This window comes from Drosophila pseudoobscura, chromosome 4, assembly GCF_009870125.1.
Source record: "Drosophila pseudoobscura strain MV-25-SWS-2005 chromosome 4, UCI_Dpse_MV25, whole genome shotgun sequence".
Lineage (NCBI taxonomy): Eukaryota > Metazoa > Arthropoda > Insecta > Diptera > Drosophilidae > Drosophila > Drosophila pseudoobscura.
Window position 1 is genome coordinate 6,598,928 of NC_046681.1, and position 22,654 is coordinate 6,621,581.

General features: G+C 47.6%; 5 protein-coding genes across 7 annotated transcripts; 4 read left to right on the forward strand and 1 right to left on the reverse strand.

Moving 5' to 3' along the window:
* Positions 1 to 7,228: 7,228 nt before the first annotated feature.
* Lip2 (Lipase 2) lies at positions 7,229 to 10,965 on the forward strand. Its single transcript, XM_033380073.1, has 6 exons — positions 7,229 to 7,482; positions 7,547 to 7,724; positions 7,775 to 8,028; positions 8,094 to 8,243; positions 10,087 to 10,215; positions 10,281 to 10,965. Exons 1-6 carry the CDS (start codon positions 7,381 to 7,383, stop codon positions 10,689 to 10,691), a joined length of 1,224 nt encoding a protein of 407 aa, XP_033235964.1. The 5' UTR covers positions 7,229 to 7,380; the 3' UTR covers positions 10,692 to 10,965.
* Positions 8,374 to 9,717, reverse strand: LOC4816772 (aminomethyltransferase, mitochondrial). The gene is made up of 2 exons (XM_001356019.4): positions 9,210 to 9,717; positions 8,374 to 9,147 (listed from the first exon to the last, which is right to left on the reverse strand). Exons 1-2 carry the CDS (start codon positions 9,681 to 9,683, stop codon positions 8,389 to 8,391), a joined length of 1,233 nt encoding a protein of 410 aa, XP_001356055.3. The 5' UTR covers positions 9,684 to 9,717; the 3' UTR covers positions 8,374 to 8,388.
* A 57-nt stretch (positions 10,966 to 11,022) lies between the features above and the next one.
* Positions 11,023 to 13,241, forward strand: Lip1 (Lipase 1). Its single transcript, XM_002133071.3, has 5 exons — positions 11,023 to 11,727; positions 11,795 to 11,972; positions 12,037 to 12,392; positions 12,463 to 12,600; positions 12,669 to 13,241. Exons 1-5 carry the CDS (start codon positions 11,527 to 11,529, stop codon positions 13,119 to 13,121), a joined length of 1,326 nt encoding a protein of 441 aa, XP_002133107.2. The 5' UTR covers positions 11,023 to 11,526; the 3' UTR covers positions 13,122 to 13,241.
* A 1,465-nt stretch (positions 13,242 to 14,706) lies between these two features.
* On the forward strand, positions 14,707 to 17,989 carry LOC6902578 (spidroin-1). 3 transcript variants are annotated; one of them, XM_033380072.1, is made up of 3 exons: positions 14,707 to 16,328; positions 16,656 to 16,688; positions 17,016 to 17,989. In XM_033380072.1, the coding sequence occupies exons 1-3, from the start codon at positions 14,723 to 14,725 to the stop codon at positions 17,876 to 17,878; spliced, it is 2,502 nt and encodes an 833-aa protein (XP_033235963.1). In that variant the 5' UTR covers positions 14,707 to 14,722; the 3' UTR covers positions 17,879 to 17,989. The 3 variants fall into 3 exon arrangements, with proteins under 3 accessions (XP_033235963.1, XP_033235961.1, XP_033235960.1); XM_033380070.1 differs by having other exon boundaries at positions 14,707 to 15,170; positions 15,408 to 16,688; XM_033380069.1 differs by having other exon boundaries at positions 14,707 to 16,688.
* Positions 17,990 to 20,434: 2,445 nt separating this feature from the next.
* On the forward strand, positions 20,435 to 21,816 carry LOC6902577 (glycine-rich cell wall structural protein). The gene has a single exon (XM_002133069.3). The coding sequence runs from the start codon at positions 20,457 to 20,459 to the stop codon at positions 21,657 to 21,659; it is 1,203 nt and encodes a 400-aa protein (XP_002133105.1). The 5' UTR covers positions 20,435 to 20,456; the 3' UTR covers positions 21,660 to 21,816.
* Positions 21,817 to 22,654: the final 838 nt, after the last annotated feature.

Sequence of the window (22,654 nt, forward strand, 5' to 3'; positions counted from 1 at the left end):
CTTGCGAATATGTGACATATGTACATAGGGTTATCAATGGGCAGATATCTTGTGGGAGCAGGGTGGATCGGACTATATCTGAGCACAGTATTATATAGCGTCCAAGGTGCCGAAGGGTTACTAAAGGTGATTAAAGGCTAGCCGAATTGGTTGAAATTTTCTTAACTAGATACATTTCATAAACATTTCAGAAGCACCTCGAGCCGCTCCTTGGAGTTAACCGCAATAGTCCCAGAGTTATGCGTCTGCTGTGCAAACAACTGGAAGTTCTCATCGGTGAAACTTGCCAACAAACACCGTTGCTGGGCTGTTGAACGATCCGGGCCAGAACTGAAGGAGCTGAACCCCACCCTGCCCATAAGAACATAAAAATGCCGTAGCACAAGACTGTCGGCGACGTCTACGACTTTTTAAGTTTCCGTGGCCTCTCCGGGAAACGGGAAACAGCTGCTGCCGAAAAGGCAGGCAGGGAACTCAACAGCTCTTCCGTGTACATAGTTTTTAGCACATTTTTAGCATTGCATACTTCTACTTGCGTCGACTTCTCAACTCGATTTGCCGCAGGATGAAGTTTATTTCCCAGCTTCTTGGCAGAAAAAAGAGAAATATGTTCCCAGCACGGAACTTGTTAATTTTCCGCTGCAAATCTGTCAACTTTCGGGTGGCCTAAAAGAAGAAATTCAAAAATTCAATAACAAGTGACAAAGTTTCCGCAGAAAACTTTAGCATGCGAGCACGCCCCGAGTGCGAGTTGGGCACTCTTCTAGGCTCAGATGGCCGCTCTAATTAAAAGTCTAGACTCCACTCTTGGTCGGAGCAACTTTTAGCCAGCTCATTGTCATCTTCTCCATTGTCGATTCCCAGGCCGACTCCGATCTGGCCGTCCATTAACCGCAATTTCCAATTAATCAACTGGCGTGCATTACCCGCCACAACGGACAGTGCGAGCACAGTGCACATGGGCCATGCAAATGTTATAAAGTTAATTGCCATCCAAGGCCCTTTTACTGTCGGAAACGACCACGGCCACCTCCCTCTTGGCCATGGCCATGGCCATGGGTCACTGCTCCCGGCAGAAGGACCAACATTGTGTATTCTATGTGCGGCCATTGTTGTTAGATAAAAGTTCGGGATAGATGGCAGATGGGCCGGAGGCCAAAGGGTTGGCTGTTCCTGCATCGCCTGGGAGAGAACAGGGCTTTTTCTTGATGCATGCGATTGAATGCCAATATGTGTCTGGAGTATCGTAGAAGGATAAGATATGGTATGGTTGAGTCGTGATTGAAATCAATAATTAATGCACACGATCAGCAAATGAATGATATGGAACATGTATGATACAAGTAAAAACAAACCTGAGTTTACCCAGAAGAGGTTACCCACAAATTATTTGTGTGCAAAAATGTGTGGCAGTTCAATAAATTTACAATTATGGTGTGCCATATTTACTTCGGTTCGAATTCCCGCTAATGGAATCCAACTGATTGAACTCCCAATCCTTTGATGATGCGCATGTGGGTCCGTTTTTTCCCCAACGTTTATGCTTCTGGTTTAAAAACCACAAAATTAATTGCATGTCATTAGCAGAAATCTATTAAAAGCCCCGAAGGGGAGCGAAACAGAACCGCTCCGAAAGCTGCACCAACTTAAATACCTTGGCAACAAAACAAACAGTTAGCAGGCGAGCGTGCCACCGCCCCCAGCCTCTTAATCGAAGAGTTATCCGCACACACTCGCAGAAGGGAAGGTATGCGCATTTACATGCCTGAAAGTACGCAGCACAAAAGTGCCGTTGAATGCAGATACAGATACAGATACAGGTACAGATCCGTGTACGTGGCCAAACCTCAAAAGAGCGCATTTCACTGGCCACCGACTACCGAACTCTCACTCATCCGTGTGCATATGTACGTAGCTCTATTCATTCGGTCTCGTCCCCTCCCAGTCCTTCCCGCTCGCTGAATTGCTCTTGACAACCACCCTGGAGGGGTCCGACGGTACGGGTGCATCTGTGTGTAAGAACGAGCACTAATGTCCAATGATTAAATTTTAATTACCGTGCGCAAATCGAGTTTGGATTCGATTCTGTTGCAAATTCTCTTGGAGCTGCTGTGCATTTTTCAAGTCTCTATCTGCAGCCCGTTTTTCATCCTTTTGAATGGATCAATGGAGGATAAAATGAGTGCCGGCCATCGGGAGCTTCCCTTCAGTTCATTAACAGGTTCAGATGTTATCTTTTACAAATGCTGCTCGGTCTGCGATAGTTTCGAATACATTCCCAAACGATGAAGGCTTTCAGGTCTACTTCGCTTAATTGTCTCACTGTTGGAACGAACATTTTTTGCGGCATATTAGCTTGTCTTGTTTATTAAACACGTTCTCTCCACTGGCACAGATGCGGGTCTGCGGTTCCGCCCGGTACGTGTGCATACAAAATGGCATCCTGGCTGGGTCCTGGCCGGAGTCTGGGCCATGGCTCACCGAGCGACTGAGCCGTCTGACCGGTTGTTTGTGGCCTCAATAAATCAACCGGAATTAAGCCATCAATAATGAAAAGACATAAAGCAGGCAACTGAGCAAAGTTGCTAGCTGTTTGCAGTTGCGTGAACTGCGAAGGGCATTGGAGTGGGTCTGCGAGTGCTCGTATGTTGGTGGGAAGGTATTGTGAGAGCCATAAAGAAATGCAAATTGCTTTGCAATATGTTCAGTACTTACTCGTACGTTGAGACCGTAGATTCAAATGTGTGCTGCTTCCTTTAATGCTATTGGATTGGACAAACCCTCGTTAAGGAGGTTGCATAACCAACGACTAGCTAGAGAGCAAATTTGGGTGAACTCCTCTATTAAAAACATTTCTTCGGAGCCCAGTGTTGTTTTCCAATCGATCACAATACAAATTTGTTAATTACTCAATTCAAACTGAATTCTGTTGGGTAACTTCAGGTATACTTTTTTCCCTTCCAACGATACCGGTTATAGAACCCGGATTGGCAACAAACGCCAGGTAATGAACACGAAACAACCGAATGGGGAGAGCCATGCCAGCTTCGGGCCCAACGCCTTAGATACCCTTGCTGATGCAATGCTCCTAAGAATATCTGAACATCAAAGTAAAGCCTGAATAGCCAGCAAGATGATCGCGATAAAGAAAATATTTGGGGTAAACATCTGCTAAAAATGGTTATACCTTTCGCAAGGGTATTGCAAGTCCATAATTACTATTCGTTAGTCAGACTTTGATAAATATGCAAATAAACGTAAATAATAGCTGGTTTTTGTGTGAAATAAGAACTCGCAATTGTCTTGAACTTTATTGCTAATTGGGGGTTTTCCTCGGATTAACATATGTGTACAATGTACGTAGTAGATGGTTATTTCTAGAGTGACGTGGCAGGGGCGTGATTACCTCTCAGTATAGTCCCTCTGTGAGCACTAAAATGATATCATAATGAAACATCTATACGACTGAGAACATTTAGAAACACGTTCCTCGTATCAGCCAGACAATAACAGCAAATAAATTGTTATTATTCGGAAATGCCTATGCTCTCTCGTTCAGAGATTTCGCAGTCTTAATTGGACAGTCGTCTTTTAGTTGCAATTACCATCACCGTTCCGACCAGCTCTCGCTCTCGGACGCCCAATCAAGACGTGCTGGGGCACGTTTCGGCCTTCGCTTCTTGTCAATTTGGTCCGTGAAAGACAAATTCATAAATATTTTAATTAAAATTCGAGCGAGTGTCGGGCAATGTTGTTCTAAGTAAAAAAGTTTCCATTGCAAGCTCCACAACGGAAACGGTTCTACAACGTCATCAGAAACGCATAACATTCCCGAAAAGGGGGTACCAGGAAGCAAACTTTTTGGCGCAAGTTCAGCGAAAGTTTTTCTCCAAAGCGAAATTTAACTAATTCCATTATGCATAGCAGAAAAAAACAAAATAAAAAGGCATTTGGAAAATGTTAAACAAAAATGCGAAAACTTTGCCCTTCTTGCTGCTGCTGTGCTGCTGCTGCTGGTAGGCCAGTAAACACTTCTCGGTTGGGCCGCGGAAAGGTGGAAATTTAAAAACTTTCTTCTAGTTTCGCTGAGAAATTCCCGTTGTGTTTATTTAAAAGGCGCACATAATTCGGAAGTCAGTTTGGCACACGAAATGCTCGTGAAATAGCTAATGGAGACTCAAGTTGTGTTTATACTGAGCCATGATTTGTTTAGAGCTTACCCGGACTTAAATGGTCCGAGCTGGATCCCGTGGGATGGTTTTTGCGAACCAAAGAAGGGATTAAAAACCCAAGGAATACATGTTGGTTTTCTGCGCCTATTTATTGTGATTTTGATTCCCAGAAACTATCAATTAAGATGCCACATGTTACCTAAATTATATTCATTCAGAAGATCTAAATAACACTCATCAATCTAAGCTATTCTTATTAGATGCATGTAATGGAATGAACCTTGGTCTGAAGCCGTCTGCTAGCCCCCTTTCGAAATGTTCTACTGCCTCATATTTGTTTGTTTTTAAAACATTTATTTTCATGTTCGAATGCCATTTCCGGGAGTGTACCTTTCTGCAACCGAACCTACCCCACGAACAGAAATCTTATTTACTAACAAAATGAAATCATTAAGCGGCTTTTACTGTCAACAGAACTGGCACGGAACCATTTCAGAAGCAATTCACATTCAGGCATGGGAAAAATAAGAATAAAGAATGAAATCGCACGGAGGAAAAGGAACAGGAAAAGGAAGAGCCGCAGAAAACTGCCGTGCAATCGAGTTGAAAGACAAACAAAAGCCGCGCTCGAGGGGAGCTTCCCTGTCGAGCTGTTGCCACAATAAGCGACACGATTCTTTCACTCACTCGCCCAGTCAGTTCGTCAATTACATTGATTTCGTGTGCGGTTTTGTTTGTGCTTCACCTGCCTCATGCCACATGCCGCATGCCACATGGCACATGGCCCCGCGAAAGAAAAGTAAGGCGGAAACGGAGGGCGCCATAGTCGTCATGGCCATTGTCACCCTCGGCACCTTTCGGTTTGTCTGTCTGCCATTTAATAATACAAAGTGTCTCCAGGCCGGGGTCTGTGCCTCGCCTCGGTGTGGGTTCCTTTCATTCACTGCCTCTCAATATTTTTGACAATTTCCTGCAACAACAAGCTCGATTGATTGACTTTTTCTTGCCACCATTTTCATTACTATTTTCATTTTGTGAGTCTTGCTTGTTGTCTGGCTTTTCTTGTTTTCCCGTAAAATTGTTTACCTCGATGTTATTTACTCAACGTAATGATTTTTCTATCGAACGCTTAGCATCGGAATCGCTGTCGAATTTGTCGTCGTGGCCCCATTGTTGGCTCTCGCCTTTATTCACCTTTTTGTTGAATGCCAAAAATGACAATTGATGTGTGCTGATTTATCTTGATTTCTCTGTTTATGGCTCATGTTTTACGAGGCGTGCAAAATATCATTATGCCTGATAAAAACGTATAATTTGGGCAGATTTTATGGCTTGAACTTCAGGGCGCAAATGTGATTTGGAGGGTGTGGTATTACAGAAGTTGGAGTTACAGAAATTTCGATAAACTCCAATGAAGTTTATCTTGAGTAAAATATTAGCTTAATGTTGATTAAGTATTCAATCTGATCCAATGTAATGTATCCAATATAATAACGAGTTTTGGTTGACCATCTCTGAGGATCTCTGAGAGCAAACATTTAAAAATATGTAACTCCTTTAAAGGAAAATCGTTCCCCCCAGTGGAATCTCATTCGGACACTCACTCCATAAATGTCTGGTGGAAATTTTTTATTTAAATCTCCTCGTGCCTCTCGCTGGTGCAACCGCAGCCAAATTAATTTCCAACTCTCCGGATTTCGCTTTGACTCCGACGCGGGCGTGACAAATGCCACAAAAGTAAATTGTAAATTGCATAATTGCAGCTTTATTAAATTTAATAAAAATACATATGCATGCGCCGACATGACACGCCCACCCCTGGGCAGCCCCGCAGCCAGGCAGACATGCTCGGTCCGAGGTCTGGGGCGAGGAAGGATCTCGCACCCTTTCTGCGCTTCCGTTAATCGACTGCACTTTCGCATCCTGTTGACTGCACACGGCCGGAGAGTCCGGCTGGACATATGCTGCTGCCATCCCTTTGTGCCGTCTCGCGTCCAGTGGGCATGGGGTCGGCTTTGCTGCCACAGCCACTCCACGCCACTCCGCTCCAGTCCAACCGGTGTTTTTCCCTTCACCATTTTGTATCCCATTTCATTTGGCGATTTCTTCTGACCCTTGTGGGATTCATTCGCATTTTATTCATCTCCATTGGCGCTTTTTTGCTCGGTTTTTGGATAATTTTAATAAAGTCCGCTGGGATTTTTGTTTCTTACCGACCGCCACTCCACGGCAGTCAATTGTTATCGCCCGAAGATAAGTAAATATGCAATTGGTGAGGCGCAGCACTACCGCAGAGCAGACGGAGTCCTGCTTCTGAATTGCAATTGCCACTCGTTCTGAGTTGATTTTTGTACCGGGTATATTCCGAGTGTTGGTACACAGGGGCATATGGGAGTGGACTCGAAATACATATGTATAGTAAAAAGATTCAGCCGCAGTAATGAAAAGAAGATGCACCTGCATCTGTATCTAAAAATATGCCTTATTGTTCCATTGTTGATGTGACTTTAAGGCAGTAGGTATCTTGTAGTCGGAATACCCGAAAATGTTGCCTTTCCTTTTGGCAGTTTTCTCTTTATACGACTGGATGATATGACCAACGAGGATTGTATGTATATATTCAAGTGTGAGCGACTCCATGCGGATGCCGATGTGTTCGGATACGGGCAAGGCTACACGGGTACAAATAGGTATGTGGGTGCGCTGGCATAATTCAATCTGTGTTATTTAAGCTTTTGGTAAGCTTTATTTAATTGCGGCACTCATTGGGAGGCAACTCCCCGATACCTCGGGTATGCTAATAGACAACATTATTACTCATGGAACGCTAGAGTGCAATGGTACCCTGTACCATAGCTTGTTTTTGGACAGTTATTTGCATACATACTCCAATCTCCTGACGGAAATTGGTTACCTACAGGAAAGAAATACAAACCATTTAGCTAGAGTTTTCTATAAAATTCTTAAGCAAATCCTTGGGGTATCTGGAATTCTAAAGACCAATTTTCTACTACCGGAAGTTCCTGCCTAGATAAGTACTGAAGTATGTTTGGTGATGGTTGAATGAGAACGGACTGTACATTCGGCAAGCCGATTTCAATCTCTTGTTGGCCAGTGGACTGAAGCCAAGTGGAAAGATGATCGAGAGCCCCGCAATTAGTGCCAGCAGCAAGGTCGGGGCCCCGCGAAAGTCAGTTGCGCAAACCAAATGACGGAGATAGGCTGGATCATTGTCGCCCCCGTGATGTTCATCACCTGCGTTCAAATAAACACCGCTAGCCAATCGGAACCGCATTACAGGTGGACGACGGTAAGTACCAGGACCCATTCCTCAGCGACATTGCCACTGTCTCCTCTGCTTGATTCCCATGTAGCTCGACTGGCTGGAGGCCCACAACGTAAGCCATGAACTGTATAATGTGACTACCGCGGATGGCTATCAGCTACAGCTGCAACGACTGCCGCGGCCTGGGGCACGCACTGTGCTGCTGGTCCATGGACTGCTGGGATCCTCGCTGGGCTGGGTCTGCCTAGGTCCCGACAAGAGTTTGGGTGAGCGAGTACTCCCCTTGTGCCTGGGTATCCAACTAAGCATTGGGCAGCTTTTCAGCTGCACCAGCTCCAGTACGACGTGTGGCTGGCGAATCTGCGGGGGGCCTCACCATACGGGCGCCGTCACCTCGAACTGACCGATGTCATGGCAGATTTTTGGCGCTTCAGCTTCCATGAGCATGGCACCTACGACTTGCCCGCCATAATTGACCGCATGGCAGAGGTCACTGGCGGCGAGCAGGAGTCCAGCGGAGCGGATAAAGAGGAGCCACCGCGCCAAGTGCTGCTAATTGGACACTCGCAGGTGAGCGGAGTTTGTCCGGTGGTGCCCTTCCCTAAACATGGCTTCATCCTCCGTTCGATATGCAGGCCTTCAATGCGTTCCTGGTGCTCTGCTCGATGCATCCGCGCTTCAATCAACGCATCCAGCTCATGCAGGCCCTGGCGCCCCTCGCCCGGCTGCATGGACAGGTGCGTTTCGACTCCGCACAGGTGCGCAGCCTCATGAAGTTTGTCAAGGTAATTAGCGGACGCTGTAATAATCTTGTTATGCCCTCTCCTGTCTCGATGGTTTCGCATCGAACATACACTTTTGCTTTCCCTTCGGCTGTACCAAGCCCCATTCCGCCCACAGGTTCCAGGTTCCATGTTCCTTCATCCGGCTCTATATCTTTGGTTTATTGTAGTAATTAGCTTTGACAAACGGCGTTTTCGTAATCTCTGCCTCATAGACCTTATCGCGCACTTTGAGCTCCACCCTGCTTCCAGGCGCCTTCAGTGACTCCGACACATAGCCCATGGCTATGTTGCGACCAGTGCTGGGACTTGGGCAGCCACTGGTCACCTGGCCCACCTGTTGGCCCCCACTGAAGATGGCCACGCCTGAGCGGGCTGGCGGAGGTTTTGCTCCCAGCATTTGTAGGCCCACGCGGCGCCGCTGAACTCCTCCTTTCAGTTGGCTGAGAACCACATCAGCGCCTGGAAAGTCGCGTGCTGCTCGACGCCTTTTGGCCACTAGCCAGGCCAGAGCTGCCTCCACAGGTGTGGTTTGGGCATCGATGTCGCTGCCGTAGAGACAGAGACCTGCCTCCAGCCGTAGCGAATCTCTGGCTCCCAGGCCGGCCAGCTTAAGGATTCCATTAGCCAAGAGAGCTTCGGTGAGGGCCTGTACGTGGTCAGAAGCCACCGATATCTCCACTCCATCCTCCCCGGTGTAGCCACATCTCGTAATCCTCACATTGGGGATGCCTGCCAAAGTGCCGACGAAGGATTGCATAAAGTACAGTTGGTCTAGGGCCGTAGCTGGAGCCAGCAGCTTGGCTAGTTCCGCAGCCACTCGGGGGCCTTGTACGGCAATTAGGGACTGGTCCGAAGGTGTTAGGAACTCAACGGAAACGTCCCTGCCCTGGGACTTGAAGGATGACTGAAAGTAAATGCAAATATGTAGAATTGGTTCTTCCTCAAATCTCTATAATTATGCCATACCGCTGCCGCACTGATTATATTCATATCCTGCTGCTTCATAGCGGCATTGGAGACAACGTACAGCTCCTTCTCGCTGACCTTGTTCACAATGAGATCGTCCAGAATGCCGCCTTGGTCATTGGTGAATACCGTGAGGGTTCCACTACCCTCCGGAGTACCTAAGATGTCCGCCGTACAGACAGACTCCAGACAGGCAGCAGCATCTTTGCCCCTCACGTAGGTCTGGAGCATATGCGATACATCGAAGATGGAGCCCACACTCCGGGTGTGCAGATGCGAGGCGATGATGCTCTGGTCAGAGTATTGCACTGGCAGCGCATAGCCCCCAAAGTTGACGATTTTTCCGCCCTTCTGCACGTGGAAATCGTATAGGGCCGTGCGGTTTCCCTCGCCTGCCGAAGAGGCGTGGCGTAGACCACCCAGTGCTGGGCGCAGAACCCAGGTCTGTTTCAGTTGATTGCTTAGCTTGAACATCACGCGAAGACTGGGACCAAGCCCCAGAATTAGACAGATACAGAGCTCGGCACTGATACTAGAGCAGCTGATAATAGATTGACTTCGCCTGACCCAGACTCTGGTAGAGAAATACAGAGATTGCTTAGAGAAAAGAGAGACACAGATAGCGAGAGAGGGAGAGATACAAAAATAGACTGTTTGCTTGGTGATAACCCCCTGGGTTGATTTGAAAATGGTTGTGGTGGATGTTAGGTCTGGGGAAAGCACACCAGAACAGCTGTTCTGAGCTTTTGTGGATCGTTGGATCGTATGTGAACAGCCATATTAGATTTGCGGCCAGCTTTCAGAGGAACTTCTGAGGAAGGGTTACATGAATAACGTGGGAGATGAAGATCAGAATCGGAACAAACTGTTTTTTCAGAAACGCCAAAAGTCGAACAAGTTTGAAATTTTTCCACCGGGATACTTCCGAAAAAGATGCCAGAGCAAACAGGATCAGTGTGAATATTACACCAAACGGTTGGCAGGAAGCGCCCAAAGCAACAAAAGGGTAACCCCATAGCTGACACTGAAATAAGGCCGGTAATACACATTTCATACCTTTGTATTTATCAGCTCCTCGAAGCATTCAACTATGAATACCTGCTGCAGGGGGGCTCCGCTCGGGAGATACAGCATCTGCAGCAGATCTGGAAGTCTGGAGACTTTATCGCCTACGACTATGGGCCGATTCAGAACATGCAGGTCTACAATGGAGTAGAGGCCTTGCGGTACAATCTCAGCCAGATCAGTGTGCCGACTATACTGTACTTCGGCGAAACAGATGCGATAGCCACGCCGGAAGGAGTGCACGGGATCTACGCCCGTATGATGAGCTCTGTGAGGAGCGTAAGGAGAATCGAGTCTCCGAAATTCAATCACTTCGACTTCCTTGTCTCTTCCGAGGTCAAGACTCTGGTCAACGACAAGTTAATCGAGTCAATGGAAAAGTTTCTCGAGGGTAAATTATCATATATAATTGAATAGCGAACAGTTGGGTCATCAAAGGCGGTCATTGAGTCGCCCCAATATACGAATAACAAAAATAATTACCCAGCGAAATGGTTTATTTGTCTTGGCAGCCAGCCCAAATGCCAATTATGTAATGCGGCTGCCTGGCCATAAAAAGCAAAATAAAAGTATAATACCAAAAGGCAAAAGCCAAAAGCGTCCACTGGTCGACACTCTTACTTTCTTTTGATCGTAAACAACAAATTTATCTGTTTCCCTTGCCTTTTGTGCTGCTAAATTTGACCTACAACGCCGCGACGGCTGGAGGCTTTGGCCAACGAGGTTTGGGTTGTAAATACCTGGCTTCTACGACTTGTCGCTTGCTGGAATTATAATTGGACGTTAATAGAATTTCTTGATAAGAAAGTACAACCCACTCGAAGCTTCACTGTTGCACTGCACCTGATTAATTGTTCGTTTCTGATTGCGACGCCCCACGCATCCCAAATGCCCGCAGCTATGCCCCCAAAGACACCGCACCAGGTTTAATTAACTGTCCCCAGCCGAAAAACGCAATCGAAAGGTAAACACGACCTGGTAACACGTCACAGTACCAGTACGCAATGTTGTTGTTGCATATGTCTGATCGAAAGTTTTGGGGTATTGGGTATTGCGTATTCCGGCATCGGTAGGGCCTCCGCTGAGGTTTGCGTTTGCCGACGGTCTGGGCCATTGACAGTTTTCGGCTCGGGGTTCGACTTTCAGTTGGGTTCGCGCCGCCCAGCGTTCACGTTGAGACTCCAATCAGAGACAGAGAGAGTCCACGGATTTCACTTTCGTCTTGAGCAGATTTCGTAACGCAAGCCAAAAGATGCGCCAAAAACTAAAGCTGCACCTGATTTTGCTGCTGGGTCTGTGCGTCTTTATAAATCGGACCCACGCCCAGTTGATAGGCGGAGACGAAGATGAGGAGGAGGAGGAGGAAGAGGAGGAGGAGGAGAGCGTGGAGGACGAGACCTTCGAGGAGAAGCTGCAGCGTAAGAACATCAAGCAGGACTCGAGTCTCAGTGTGGTAGGAAGATTAACGACCAGGCCTCGTCATCGTTGCCAGCCCTGTCTCATACACATTTCATCAACAGGACAAATTAATTGCCAAGTACGGCTATGAGGCTGAAGTGCATCATGTGACCACCGAGGACGGGTACATCCTGACAATGCACCGCATTCGCAGTCAGGGCTCCCAGCCCTTCCTGCTCCAGCACGGACTTGTGGACAGCTCGGCGGGTTTCGTGGTAATGGGCCCCAACGTGAGCCTGGGTGAGTGCATCGCGTGGGATTTCTGATTAATGGGCCTCTGATTACCCCCATTCGTACCCCGCAGCATATTTGCTGGCTGACCACAACTACGACGTCTGGCTGGGGAACGCACGCGGTAATCGCTACTCGAGGAATCATACCAGCCTCGACCCGGACGAGTCCAAGTTCTGGGACTTCAGTTGGCACGAGATAGGCATGTACGACCTGCCAGCAATGATCGATTATGTGCTAAAGGTCACCGGCTTCCAGCGGCTGCACTATGCCGGACACTCCCAGGGCTGCACCTCGTTCTTCGTGATGTGCTCGATGCGCCCGACATACAACGAGAAAGTCATCTCCATGCAGGCCCTGGCGCCTGCAGTCTACGCCAAAGAGACCGAAGACCATCCCTACATACGAGCCATAAGCCTGTATTTCAATGTGAGTAGGACAGTGCATGCCCCCATAAGATCTCAGTGAAATTCCCTTTCCAAATATAACAAATATTTAGAGTTTGGTGGGCAGCTCCATCAGAGAAATGTTCAACGGAGAATTCCGTTTCCTGTGCCGCATGACCGAGGAGACGGAGCGACTGTGCATCGAGGCCGTCTTCGGGATAGTAGGACGCAACTGGAATGAGTTCAACAGGGTAATACGAGACAAAGAGACCCACAAGCAAAGAACGCTCTAAACTCACTTTATCTGTATACGTTTTAGAAAATGTTCCCCGTTATCCTGGGTCATTACCCGGCCGGAGTGGCCGCCAAGCAGGTGAAGCACTTCATACAGATCATCAAGAGCGGCCGGTTTGCCCCCTACAGCTACAGCTCCAACAAAAACATGCTTCTGTACAGGGACCACCAGCCGCCGCGGTACAACCTCAGCCTGGTGACAGTGCCCACCTTTGTGTACTACTCCACGAACGACTTGCTCTGCCATCCCCGCGACGTGGAGTCGATGTGCGACGATCTGGGGAATGTGACAGGCAAGTACCTGGTGCCCGTGAAAGAGTTCAACCACATGGACTTCCTCTGGGCCATCGATGTACGGAAGATGCTCTATCAGCGAATGCTGCAGGTGCTCGGCAAGCTGCCGGAGGATCCCCAAGGAGAAGGCCGGGCTGTTCGAGTCAGTCGGGGAGCACGCGGACGTGGCCTACATGCGATCTGAGCGAATCTTGAGGGAGCGGAACCTATACACTTAGTATTTATTTATTTATTTATTTGCCTCTGTTCGACTTAGCTTTAAATATGGAAGAGATATTTGCATACAATTTCGGGGTTTCAAATATGCAAGGGGCGGGATCTGGGGTCGGGGGTCGGGGGTCGGGTCGGTGTTAAGGGAGCAAAAGTCTTGCCTTCGACCGGAAACGGAAGTCAAGTGTTTCTTTTGGCCCACAATGCTGTAACAGATTTTCCAGCAGCAGCCCACCCACCCCTGCAAGAAGCACGATACATGCATTTGCAAGCAGATTTCCTTCGAGTACAATTTTCCATTTTCCCATGCACATGCCACTCCGCCAACAGCTGCCACTGAGGCCACGGCTTACTCTCACTGCGATGTTGTTGCCTTTCCCACTTTTCCCCCTACTTTCTTGGGCTTTTCAGATGCTTTCATGCCACATTGTCTTGGCATTTGCATTTCGGTTCGGTTCAACTCTGTTGCTCTGGGCTCTTCCTGAATAAGCCAAGTTAAGTAAAAATCTGTGCTTAAGTGCAGACCTAAATTTAAACCTTCAATAGCCAGTTCTCTTGTTGGCTAAATATGTATCTATGCAAGGACTTGAGAATGGTAGATATTGTAGTGCTGCAGTTATTAATAGCAAATACTTTGCGCTAATGTTACAAGAGTGGTGCGACAAGAGATCCCTTGTGCTCACTATCGTTGTTATAAATTCATGATTTGGCTTGGTTCATTAAAGTCTAAAAATAGCCAATCAGAAAAAATGCCACAAATCCGAGACTCAAATTCCCTTCCCTTCATTTTACATTTGTTATACTTATGCTGTGGGAATGGGGAATTCTTAATATGTCAACATGAACTCATTTTGGAGTATATTATTTTTGGCACAAATTTGGAATCAGAACCTCTCTTATATAGCCTTTCGGTACTCATTAAATATAACTCACAGTACATAGAGTAGTTAGAGGATAACCAGTTATTGAGAATCAACCCATCCTCATGGCCAGGAGTACTGTCAGCTATCCCCATAGGATATTCAAGCACACACACATCTATGTACATGCAGCCAAACCTGTTCATATAAATTACTTTGAAGTAACTTGGTTCATACTCTCCATTTTAAGGAATATTCTACGACGATTTAAAAAAGAATAGCTTGGAAAATCTCAGGATATACGCAATATGTTGTAAAGCTAGCTATTAAGTTAGATCTAGTTCTTCTCCATGATTTCTATATGCTACTACTATACGGTCAGAAATGCACCTTTCTTCTACCAAAAATCTCTGCAAGTGTATACAACAGAACGTATTCTTCGAAAAATGTCTTTCTCTAAACTATAGTTTGGACTTAAGAAAGATTTGTCCTCAGCTCGTGTTATATTTTTAGAATAGGGTGAGCCCCCCCCCCACTTTATAGATGATATATGTATGTATTAAAACTCGTTTTTCCTTCACTTCGTGCATTAAATATTGAAAACGTCACTGAGGTTTTATAGTTAGTTGTTGCAGTGGCTTCTAGGCTAGGCTGGGCCTTTTGTCGATATAAAAGGTCGCCGTTTCCACGGGACCTAGACAGTGACTTAGTGGCAATGGCTCTCGAGGGATTTCGTGCAGTGCTGAGTGTTTGTTGCGTCTCTCTGGCCTCGGCCGGATTTGGCTTGGGCGGTGGCAGTATCAGTCTGGGCCTGGGACATAGTACTGGCCTAAGTGGTGGCCTTGGACTATCAATGGGAAGTGGTCTCCTCAGCCATGGTGTCTCGACCCACGGATTAGGCGTGAGCAATGGTCACGGAATCTTGGGAGCTGCTGCAGCTGGAGCTCTACATTCTGCAGGTTCTTCTGCCGTATCTGGAAATTCATATAGTGGTTCTAGCTCTTCATCACATAATTCTGGATTTCAAAGCGCAAATTCTGGAGCTCATGGGGCTGCTTTATCTGCTATCGCTGGAGCTGGAAAGATAAATGCCGGACACCTTGGCATCGGTGCTTCTGGAGATATTGGATTAGCACATGGATTCTCAGCAAACCATTTAATAGGTGCGGCCGGAGCAGGTGCGTCTGCTCTTCATTCCACAGGTTCTTCTGCTGCCTCTCTCGCAGCTCAAAAAATTCAGAATTTTGGCAGCAGTCTTGCTGAAATAGGAGCTTCTGGACATCATGGAGCTGCTTTATCTGCTATCGCTGGATCTGGAAAGATAAATGCCGGACTCCTTGGCATCGGTGCTTCTGGAGATATTGGATTAGCACATGGATTCTCAGCAAACAATTTAATAGGTGGTGCCGGAGCAGGTGATTTAGCTCTTCATTCCGCTGGTTCGTCTGCCTCTTTCGGTGCTCAAAACACAGGGAATTTCGGCGGCGGTCTTGCTGCAATTGGAGCATCCGAATCAAGTGGATCCAGTTCATATTCGTCGTCTCAGAGTTCTGGATCCCATAGCATGAGTAGCGGACAGACGAGCGTCGTAGCCTCTGGATCTGGAAAGCTAAGTACCGGACAGCTTGGCATCGGTGCTTCTGGAGATGCTGGATTCGCACAGGGATCATCGTCTTCCGGCTCTGTTGTAGGAGGTGGATCCCACATGGTGGCAAACCATTTAATAGGTACGGCCGGAGCAGGTGCTTCAGCTCTTCAATCCGCAGGTTCGTCCGCTGCCCCGTTCGGTGCTCAAAACACAGGGAATTTTGGCGGCGGACTTGCTGCGATCGGAGCATCCGAAGCTAGTGGATCAAGTTCATACTCGTCGTCTCAGAGTTCTGGATCCCAGAGCATGAGTAGCGGACAGACGAGCATCGTAGCCTCTGGATCTGGAAAGCTAAGTACCGGACAGCTTGGCATCGGTGCTTCTGGAGATGCTGGATTCGCACAGGGATCATCGTCTTCCGGCTCTGTTGTAGGAGGTGGATCCCACATGGTGGCAAACCATTTAATAGGTACGGCCGGAGCAGGTGCTTCAGCTCTTCAATCCGCAGGTTCGTCCGCTGCCTCGTTCGGTGCTCAAAACACAGGGAATTTTGGCGGCGGTCTTGCTGCGATCGGAGCATCCGAAGCTAGTGGATCAAGTTCATACTCGTCGTCTCAGAGTTCTGGATCCCAGAGCATGAGTAGCGGACAGACGAGCGTCGTAGCCTCTGGATCTGGAAAGATAAGTACCGGACAGCTTGGCATCGGTGCTTCTGGAGATGCTGGATTCGCACATGGATCATCTTCCGGCTCTGTTGTAGGCGGTGGATCCCACATGGTGGCAAACCATTTAATAGGTACGGCCGGAGCAGGTGCTTCAGCTCTTCAATCCGCAGGTTCGTCCGCTGCCTCGTTCGGTGCTCAAAACACAGGGAATTTTGGCGGCGGTCTTGCTGCGATCGGAGCATCCGAAGCTAGTGGATCAAGTTCATACTCGTCGTCTCAGAGTTCTGGATCCCATAGCATGAGTAGCGGACAGACGAGCATCGTAGCCTCTGGATCTGGAAAGATAAGTACCGGACAGCTTGGCATCGGTGCTTCTGGAGATGCTGGATTCGCACAGGGATCATCGTCTATCGGCTCTGTTGTAGGAGGTGGATCCCACATGGTGGCAAACCATTTGATAGGTGCGGCCGGAGTAGGGGCTTCAGCTCTTCAATCCGCAGGCTCGTCCGCTGCCTCTTTCGGTGCTCAAAACACAGGGAATTTCGGCGGCGGTATTGCTTCTATCGGATCGTCTGAGGCTAGTGGATCAAGTTCATTCTCGTCGTCTCAGAGTTCTGGATCCCATAGCATGAGTAGCGGACAGACGAGCGTCGTAGCCTCTGGATCTGGAAAGATAAGTACCGGACAGCTTGGCATCGGTGCTTCTGGAGATGCTGGATTCGCACAGGGATCATCTTCCGGCTCTGTTGTAGGAGGTGGATCCCACATGGTGGCAAACCATTTGATAGGTGCGGCTGGAGCAGGTGCTTCAGCTCTTCAATCCGCAGGTTCGTCCGCTGCCTCTTTCGGTGCTCAAAACACAGGGAATTTCGGCGGCGGTATTGCTGCTATCGGATCGTCTGAGGCTAGTGGATCAAGTTCATACTCGTCGTCACAGAGTTCTGGATCCCATAGCATGAGTTCCGGACACACGAGCGTCGAAGCTTCTGGATCTGGACATGGATCATCTGGCTCTGTTTTTGGAATTGAGGCACATGGATTATTAGGTGCCACTGGAGCTGGAGCCTCGGCTCTACATTCTTCAGATTCAGCTGCTGCATCCCTCGGTGCACTTTCATTCAATAAGATGGTAAGCGGTCTTGCGGGCACTGGAGCCTCAGGCTCAGGGCTAACCTCACTGGGATCTCACACATCTGGGTTGCACAAGACGAACACCGGGCAGTTGAGCATCGGTGCTTTTGGAGCTGGTCATGGTATCGGAACTGGCTCTGTCCTATCAGCTGGCTCTGTTGGGGGTAGTGGAGCACATGAGGCCGCTGCCTCACTTTTGCATGGAGTTGCCAACGGTTTTCTTGGAGCTGGCGCTTCAGCATTGTCGTCTGTCGGCGCCGGAAGTGCATCACTTGAAAGCCACGGCGGCTCAGGCTCCCTTTCCTTTGGAGGCAGTCACACTGGATCCGGGCTTTTTGGAAGCCACAGCGGGGGCGTCACTCTTGGCGGACATGCCTTTGGAGCTGGAGGAAATCTCGATCATAATGCTGCCAGCGCAGGAATGGAATTCGGAGGTGGCCACATTGGAGGCACCATCAACCATGTTGGCAGCCTTCTCTATGGTTAGTCTCAGATAATAATTCAAGACTTAAATTTTACTATTTCTCAATATTACTTTAATTTTACCTTAACGAAATAAAATTTACCTTTATTGAAAGCCGCATGGCCTCAATGTGAACGTGCCTTTGATATCGTTACTAGAAACTCAACCTAAACGTTGTGAGGCAATGTAGTATTAGAGTAGTGGTCAATATGCCAGCTGGGCGTGGCAAAAAGTTTAAACAACAAAATACTCACAAAGTCGGGTCGCTCAAGTCTGAAGCTCAAGTCAGACATGGCTCAATCGACTCGGCTATTGATGCTAATCCAGAATATATATAGAGTTTATAGAGTCGGAAAAAAAATTGTATCTTTTTTGACAAATTTGTACCTTCATTTCAAAAGCATTGCAGCATCAATCGTCGACTCGTCCGTAATAGGACAGGTCGTACACTCTTGCATCATTTTCTTTCAGTTTCGCTTGAAAAAACTCCAAGCAGTCTCACATTTAGAACGGTTAAAGAGCGTTTCCACATTTTTAGCCCGGGTTGTATTTTTGAAAGGTCCAGATTTTTCCAAGTTTCCCTTAGCATTTTAGTACAATCTCATAGACGTAATGGCGTCAGGAAAAATATAGCAAATCTTAATCAAATTTTCGATCTAATTATAAACACGTGCCGTTACATCGACCTGTGCTTGCTGTTATATCAAAACAAAGAATTTGTCCAGAATCTTCATGATTTAATTTGAGAATTGCATTCCAAAAAGCTTGTTTTTTACCTGTAGATTTTGTTCTATATTTATACCCGATACTCAAAATGAGTATTGGGGTATATTAGATTTGTGGTAAAAGTGGATGTGTGTAACGTCCAGAAGGAATCGTTTCCGACCCCATAAAGTATATATATTCTTGATCAGCATCAATAGCCGAGTCGATTGAGCCATGTCTGTCTGTCCGTCTGTCCGTCCGTCCGTCTGTCCGTCTGTCCGTCCCCTTCAGCGCCTAATGCTCAAAGACTATAAGAGCTAGAGACTTCTGTGATATGTCACTGCTCCAAAAATATTTCAAAACTTTGCCCCGCCCATTTCCGCCCCCACAAAGGGCGAAAATCTGTGGCACTCACAATTTTAAAGATACGAGAAAACAAAAAACGCAGAATCGTAGAGAATGACCATATCTTTTAGACTGCAGAATCTGAATTGGATCGTATTACTATTATAGCCAGCATCAAGAAAACAATTTCATTTTTTCTCGCCCTGTCTCTCTCTAACACACACGTAGCATAGGCGGCTTTGCTTAGAGTAAAACATTAGCGCCTAGATCTCAGAGACTATAAAAGCTAGACCAACCAAATTTGGTATCCACACTCCTAATATATCGGACCGAGACGAGTTTGTTTCAAAATTTCGCCACACCCCCTTCCGCCCCCGCAAAGGATGCAAATCTGGGGATATTCACAAATCTGTCTCTCTCGCACGCACTCTTTGTCGTGTCGTTTAATATTAGCGGCCTCTGCCGGAGGAGAGCCATACTGACTTAGTATCGGGTATAACTCTAGAGTTGCGGTGTCCGCAGCAACTCACAACGTTCCCCCTCGTTTTTAATTAAAATTGGAAGACGTTCCTTACAGCTTCGACTAGAAAAAGCTTTCCTTCTTAGTGAGGACTGTAATTGTTGTATATGTATATGTAATTGTTGAAATCGTCTGTGAAGCCAAATTCAACGGATTATCCATACCGCCCTTAGGAATTATTGCAAAATTGTTTGGAAGCCTTTGGCGAGATCGTCTGAGTACCGTCCATACTAACTTGTATAATAAAAATTTCGCTTTTGTAATCTTGAATCTGTTTATTAGGCATATGTATTTTTGTTACATGACTGATGATTGTAATACGATTGTATTTTAATCTATACAGATTGAATGACGTAGACCTTTAGGGTCATTGTCGTAACCATCGAACACCTCCGCATATCATTTAAATACAAATCAATCTAATCTTAGTCGAGCCAAGAGTCAGTACAGCTAGGTATTTCCTAAGCCAGTGGCGATGAAATTGGTTTATATGTAGAATATAACTGGAGTCCATAATTAGATGTACACAACGTGGCTAATGTGTACTTAGGTGACTAATTCGGTATCGAAAGATTCAGTCTCCTTAGGGTTTGCGAATATAAAATATCATCGATCAGGTGGCCTACAATCGCCAAAATTCGATGGCTGATCGTGGCATCCCGCAGTCAGAACATTGAACGGGATTCGATACTCTTTAGTGCAATTTCTAGTATTTCTAGACAATCGACATTATTCAAATGATGATAAATGTATGTGTATTGGAACTCGTTATTGTTCTCTCCGAGAGTTAATTATTTCAGCTTTTGTTGGCCTGACCCTAGGATCTCTGTGTTCGGAACGTGACTGGGACTCCGCATACTCGTACATACGAGTATATGTATATGTGCATACGAGTATGTGCTGTTCTTTTTTCGCGCTCTGTGAGATTTGTGTTTATTTCGTTATTATTTGTACTTTTTTGCTATGTGGAATCTAATAAAAGCCCATACCTTTCCGTGGGACGTCGTTAGTTAGTTGGAGGCAAAGGTTCCGATGAGACTGTTTATAGTGTTGAGTGTTTGCGTGGCTCTGGCCTCGGCCGGGTACGGCGGTGGCTACGGCGGCGGCGGCGGCGGCGGCGGTGGTGGCGGTCATGCGTCGTCTTCGGCATCGGCATCTGCCTCGGCTGGATCTATAGCGGGCGGCGATGGTGGCGGCAAATTTGGAGGCGGGCCTGGACCAGGACTTGGATCTGGCGGTGGCTTTGACGGTGGACTTTCTGGCCCAGGATTTGGCGGTGGCGGCCAAGGAGGTCCGTTTGGAGGTGGCGCTCAGCATGGCGGAGGCGAGACCGGAGGTGGTGGATTTGGAGGATCTGGCGCATCCTCAGGTGCTCATGGAAGCAGCGGTGGAGAAGGATTAATTGGAGGTGGCGGTGCTCATGGATCCGGAGGTGCACATGGGGCCGGAGGCGGATTTATTGGAGGCGGAGGAGGTCAGGGACTAGGAGGTGGACTTGGAGGAAGTGGCGGCCATGGATCTGGTGGTGCAGGAGGAGGATCGATCGGAGGAGGCTTTGGAGCCGGCGGTAGTTCCGGCTCTGCCTCTGCTGGATCAGGTGGTGGACTGTTTGGAGGACACGGATCTGGAAAGCCCGGCGGTGGCTTCGGAGGTGGTAATTTTGGAGGAGACCTCGGTGGTTCCGGCGGATTTAATGGTGGCGGAGGAGGTCACGGACTAGGAGGTGGACTTGGAGGCAGTGGCGGACATGGATCTGGTGGCGCAGGTGGAGGATCGAGCGGAGGAGGCTTTGGAGCCGGCGGTAGTTCAGGCTCTGCATCTGCTGGATCCGGTGGTGGACTGCTTGGAGGACACGGATCAGGCAAACCCGGCGGTGGCTACGGAGGTGGTCATTTTGGAGGAGACATAGGTTTTGGAGGAGGCGGAATCGGAATTGGACATGGACCAGGGATCGGCGGAGGTCACAGTCATGGCGCCGGTCTTGGTGGCCCCTTCGCTGGAGGCTTTACTGGAGGGAATGGTGTTGGAAAAGGAGGCGGATACGGCGGCGGAGGTGGAGGCGGATACGGAGGCGGAGGTGGAGGCGGATACGGAGGTGGAGGCCATGGCGGCCATGGCGGCCTCGGTGGCGCTGGAGGCAAGCATGGAGGCTATGGAGGAGGAGCTCACTCAAGCGCCTCTTCAGCAGCCTCGGCCACAGCATCTGCCGGCAGTGGTGGCGGCTACCACGGCTAATTAGCCGTAGCTGCCTATTCAATTTGCCCTAAAAAGTGTTAAAGAAGTGTTGAATAAAGGTGTTGATAGCGGTTTCAATAAGGATAACATGTTTACTATTGTGTTAGGGCGTATTCGGTTGTGCTATCAATTCAAATAAAAACGGTCTCAAAACTTAGTCAGTTTCAGAACTTGTAATCTGAGAACATTACATATACGTCGGAGATTCAAAGAAATAAAGCGTATCTGTAGTCATTGAGCAGAAATTAAAGTACAAGTACAAAAGCAATCAATAGGCAAATACCGAAACTAAGCAGTAGAGTATTCCATTACCCTTTCAATTCGTATTTACTGAGAGCGTGGTCTCAGAGCGAAGGATGAACCGAGTGCTTGGTTCCAGTTGGCAAAAACCTGAGCAGAGTCGCTGCTTGCCATGAAGACACTTGCTCTTTCATTTCACGGGAAGGAAGGACCACTTTATCATACCAGAGTTTCCCTGCCTGTCAAAAAGTAGTGGTTTGCAATCTTTCATAAGTTTGTGCGACTTCTGAGCAGCACACATTAAAAGTTGGATGGAAATCCGGGTGAAAACTGTTAATAGGGGAAATCACGTCCCAAAAGTCTCGCGGTGGCAGTCACGATTGAACACATTTCCCCTCTGTCAGCTGTCAACTATGGGGAAGAATTCTAAGGGGGAATCAGAGGCGGAGAACTTTCCTCACTCCGTCGGCTGTGAATCGGAAAGCTTGGGAAGTTTTCATCAGAATTAATGGCCTATTAGGAAGCGGCAGATGCATACGAGAACCGAAGACTTTGATGCCACTCATGGCCATATAAATCTTTTAAATGGCCCGGACAGACTCCTCTCTGCTTGAGCTTTATGTGTCCCTCGCAAACATTTATCATTAAGTATAGTTTTACTATTGCAAATTGTTGCACACCATTCTCCATAGGGCGAAGGAGATAGAAAATTGAAATCTTAAGCAAACTCCTTGGCCTCCGCCTCAAAGTGCAGT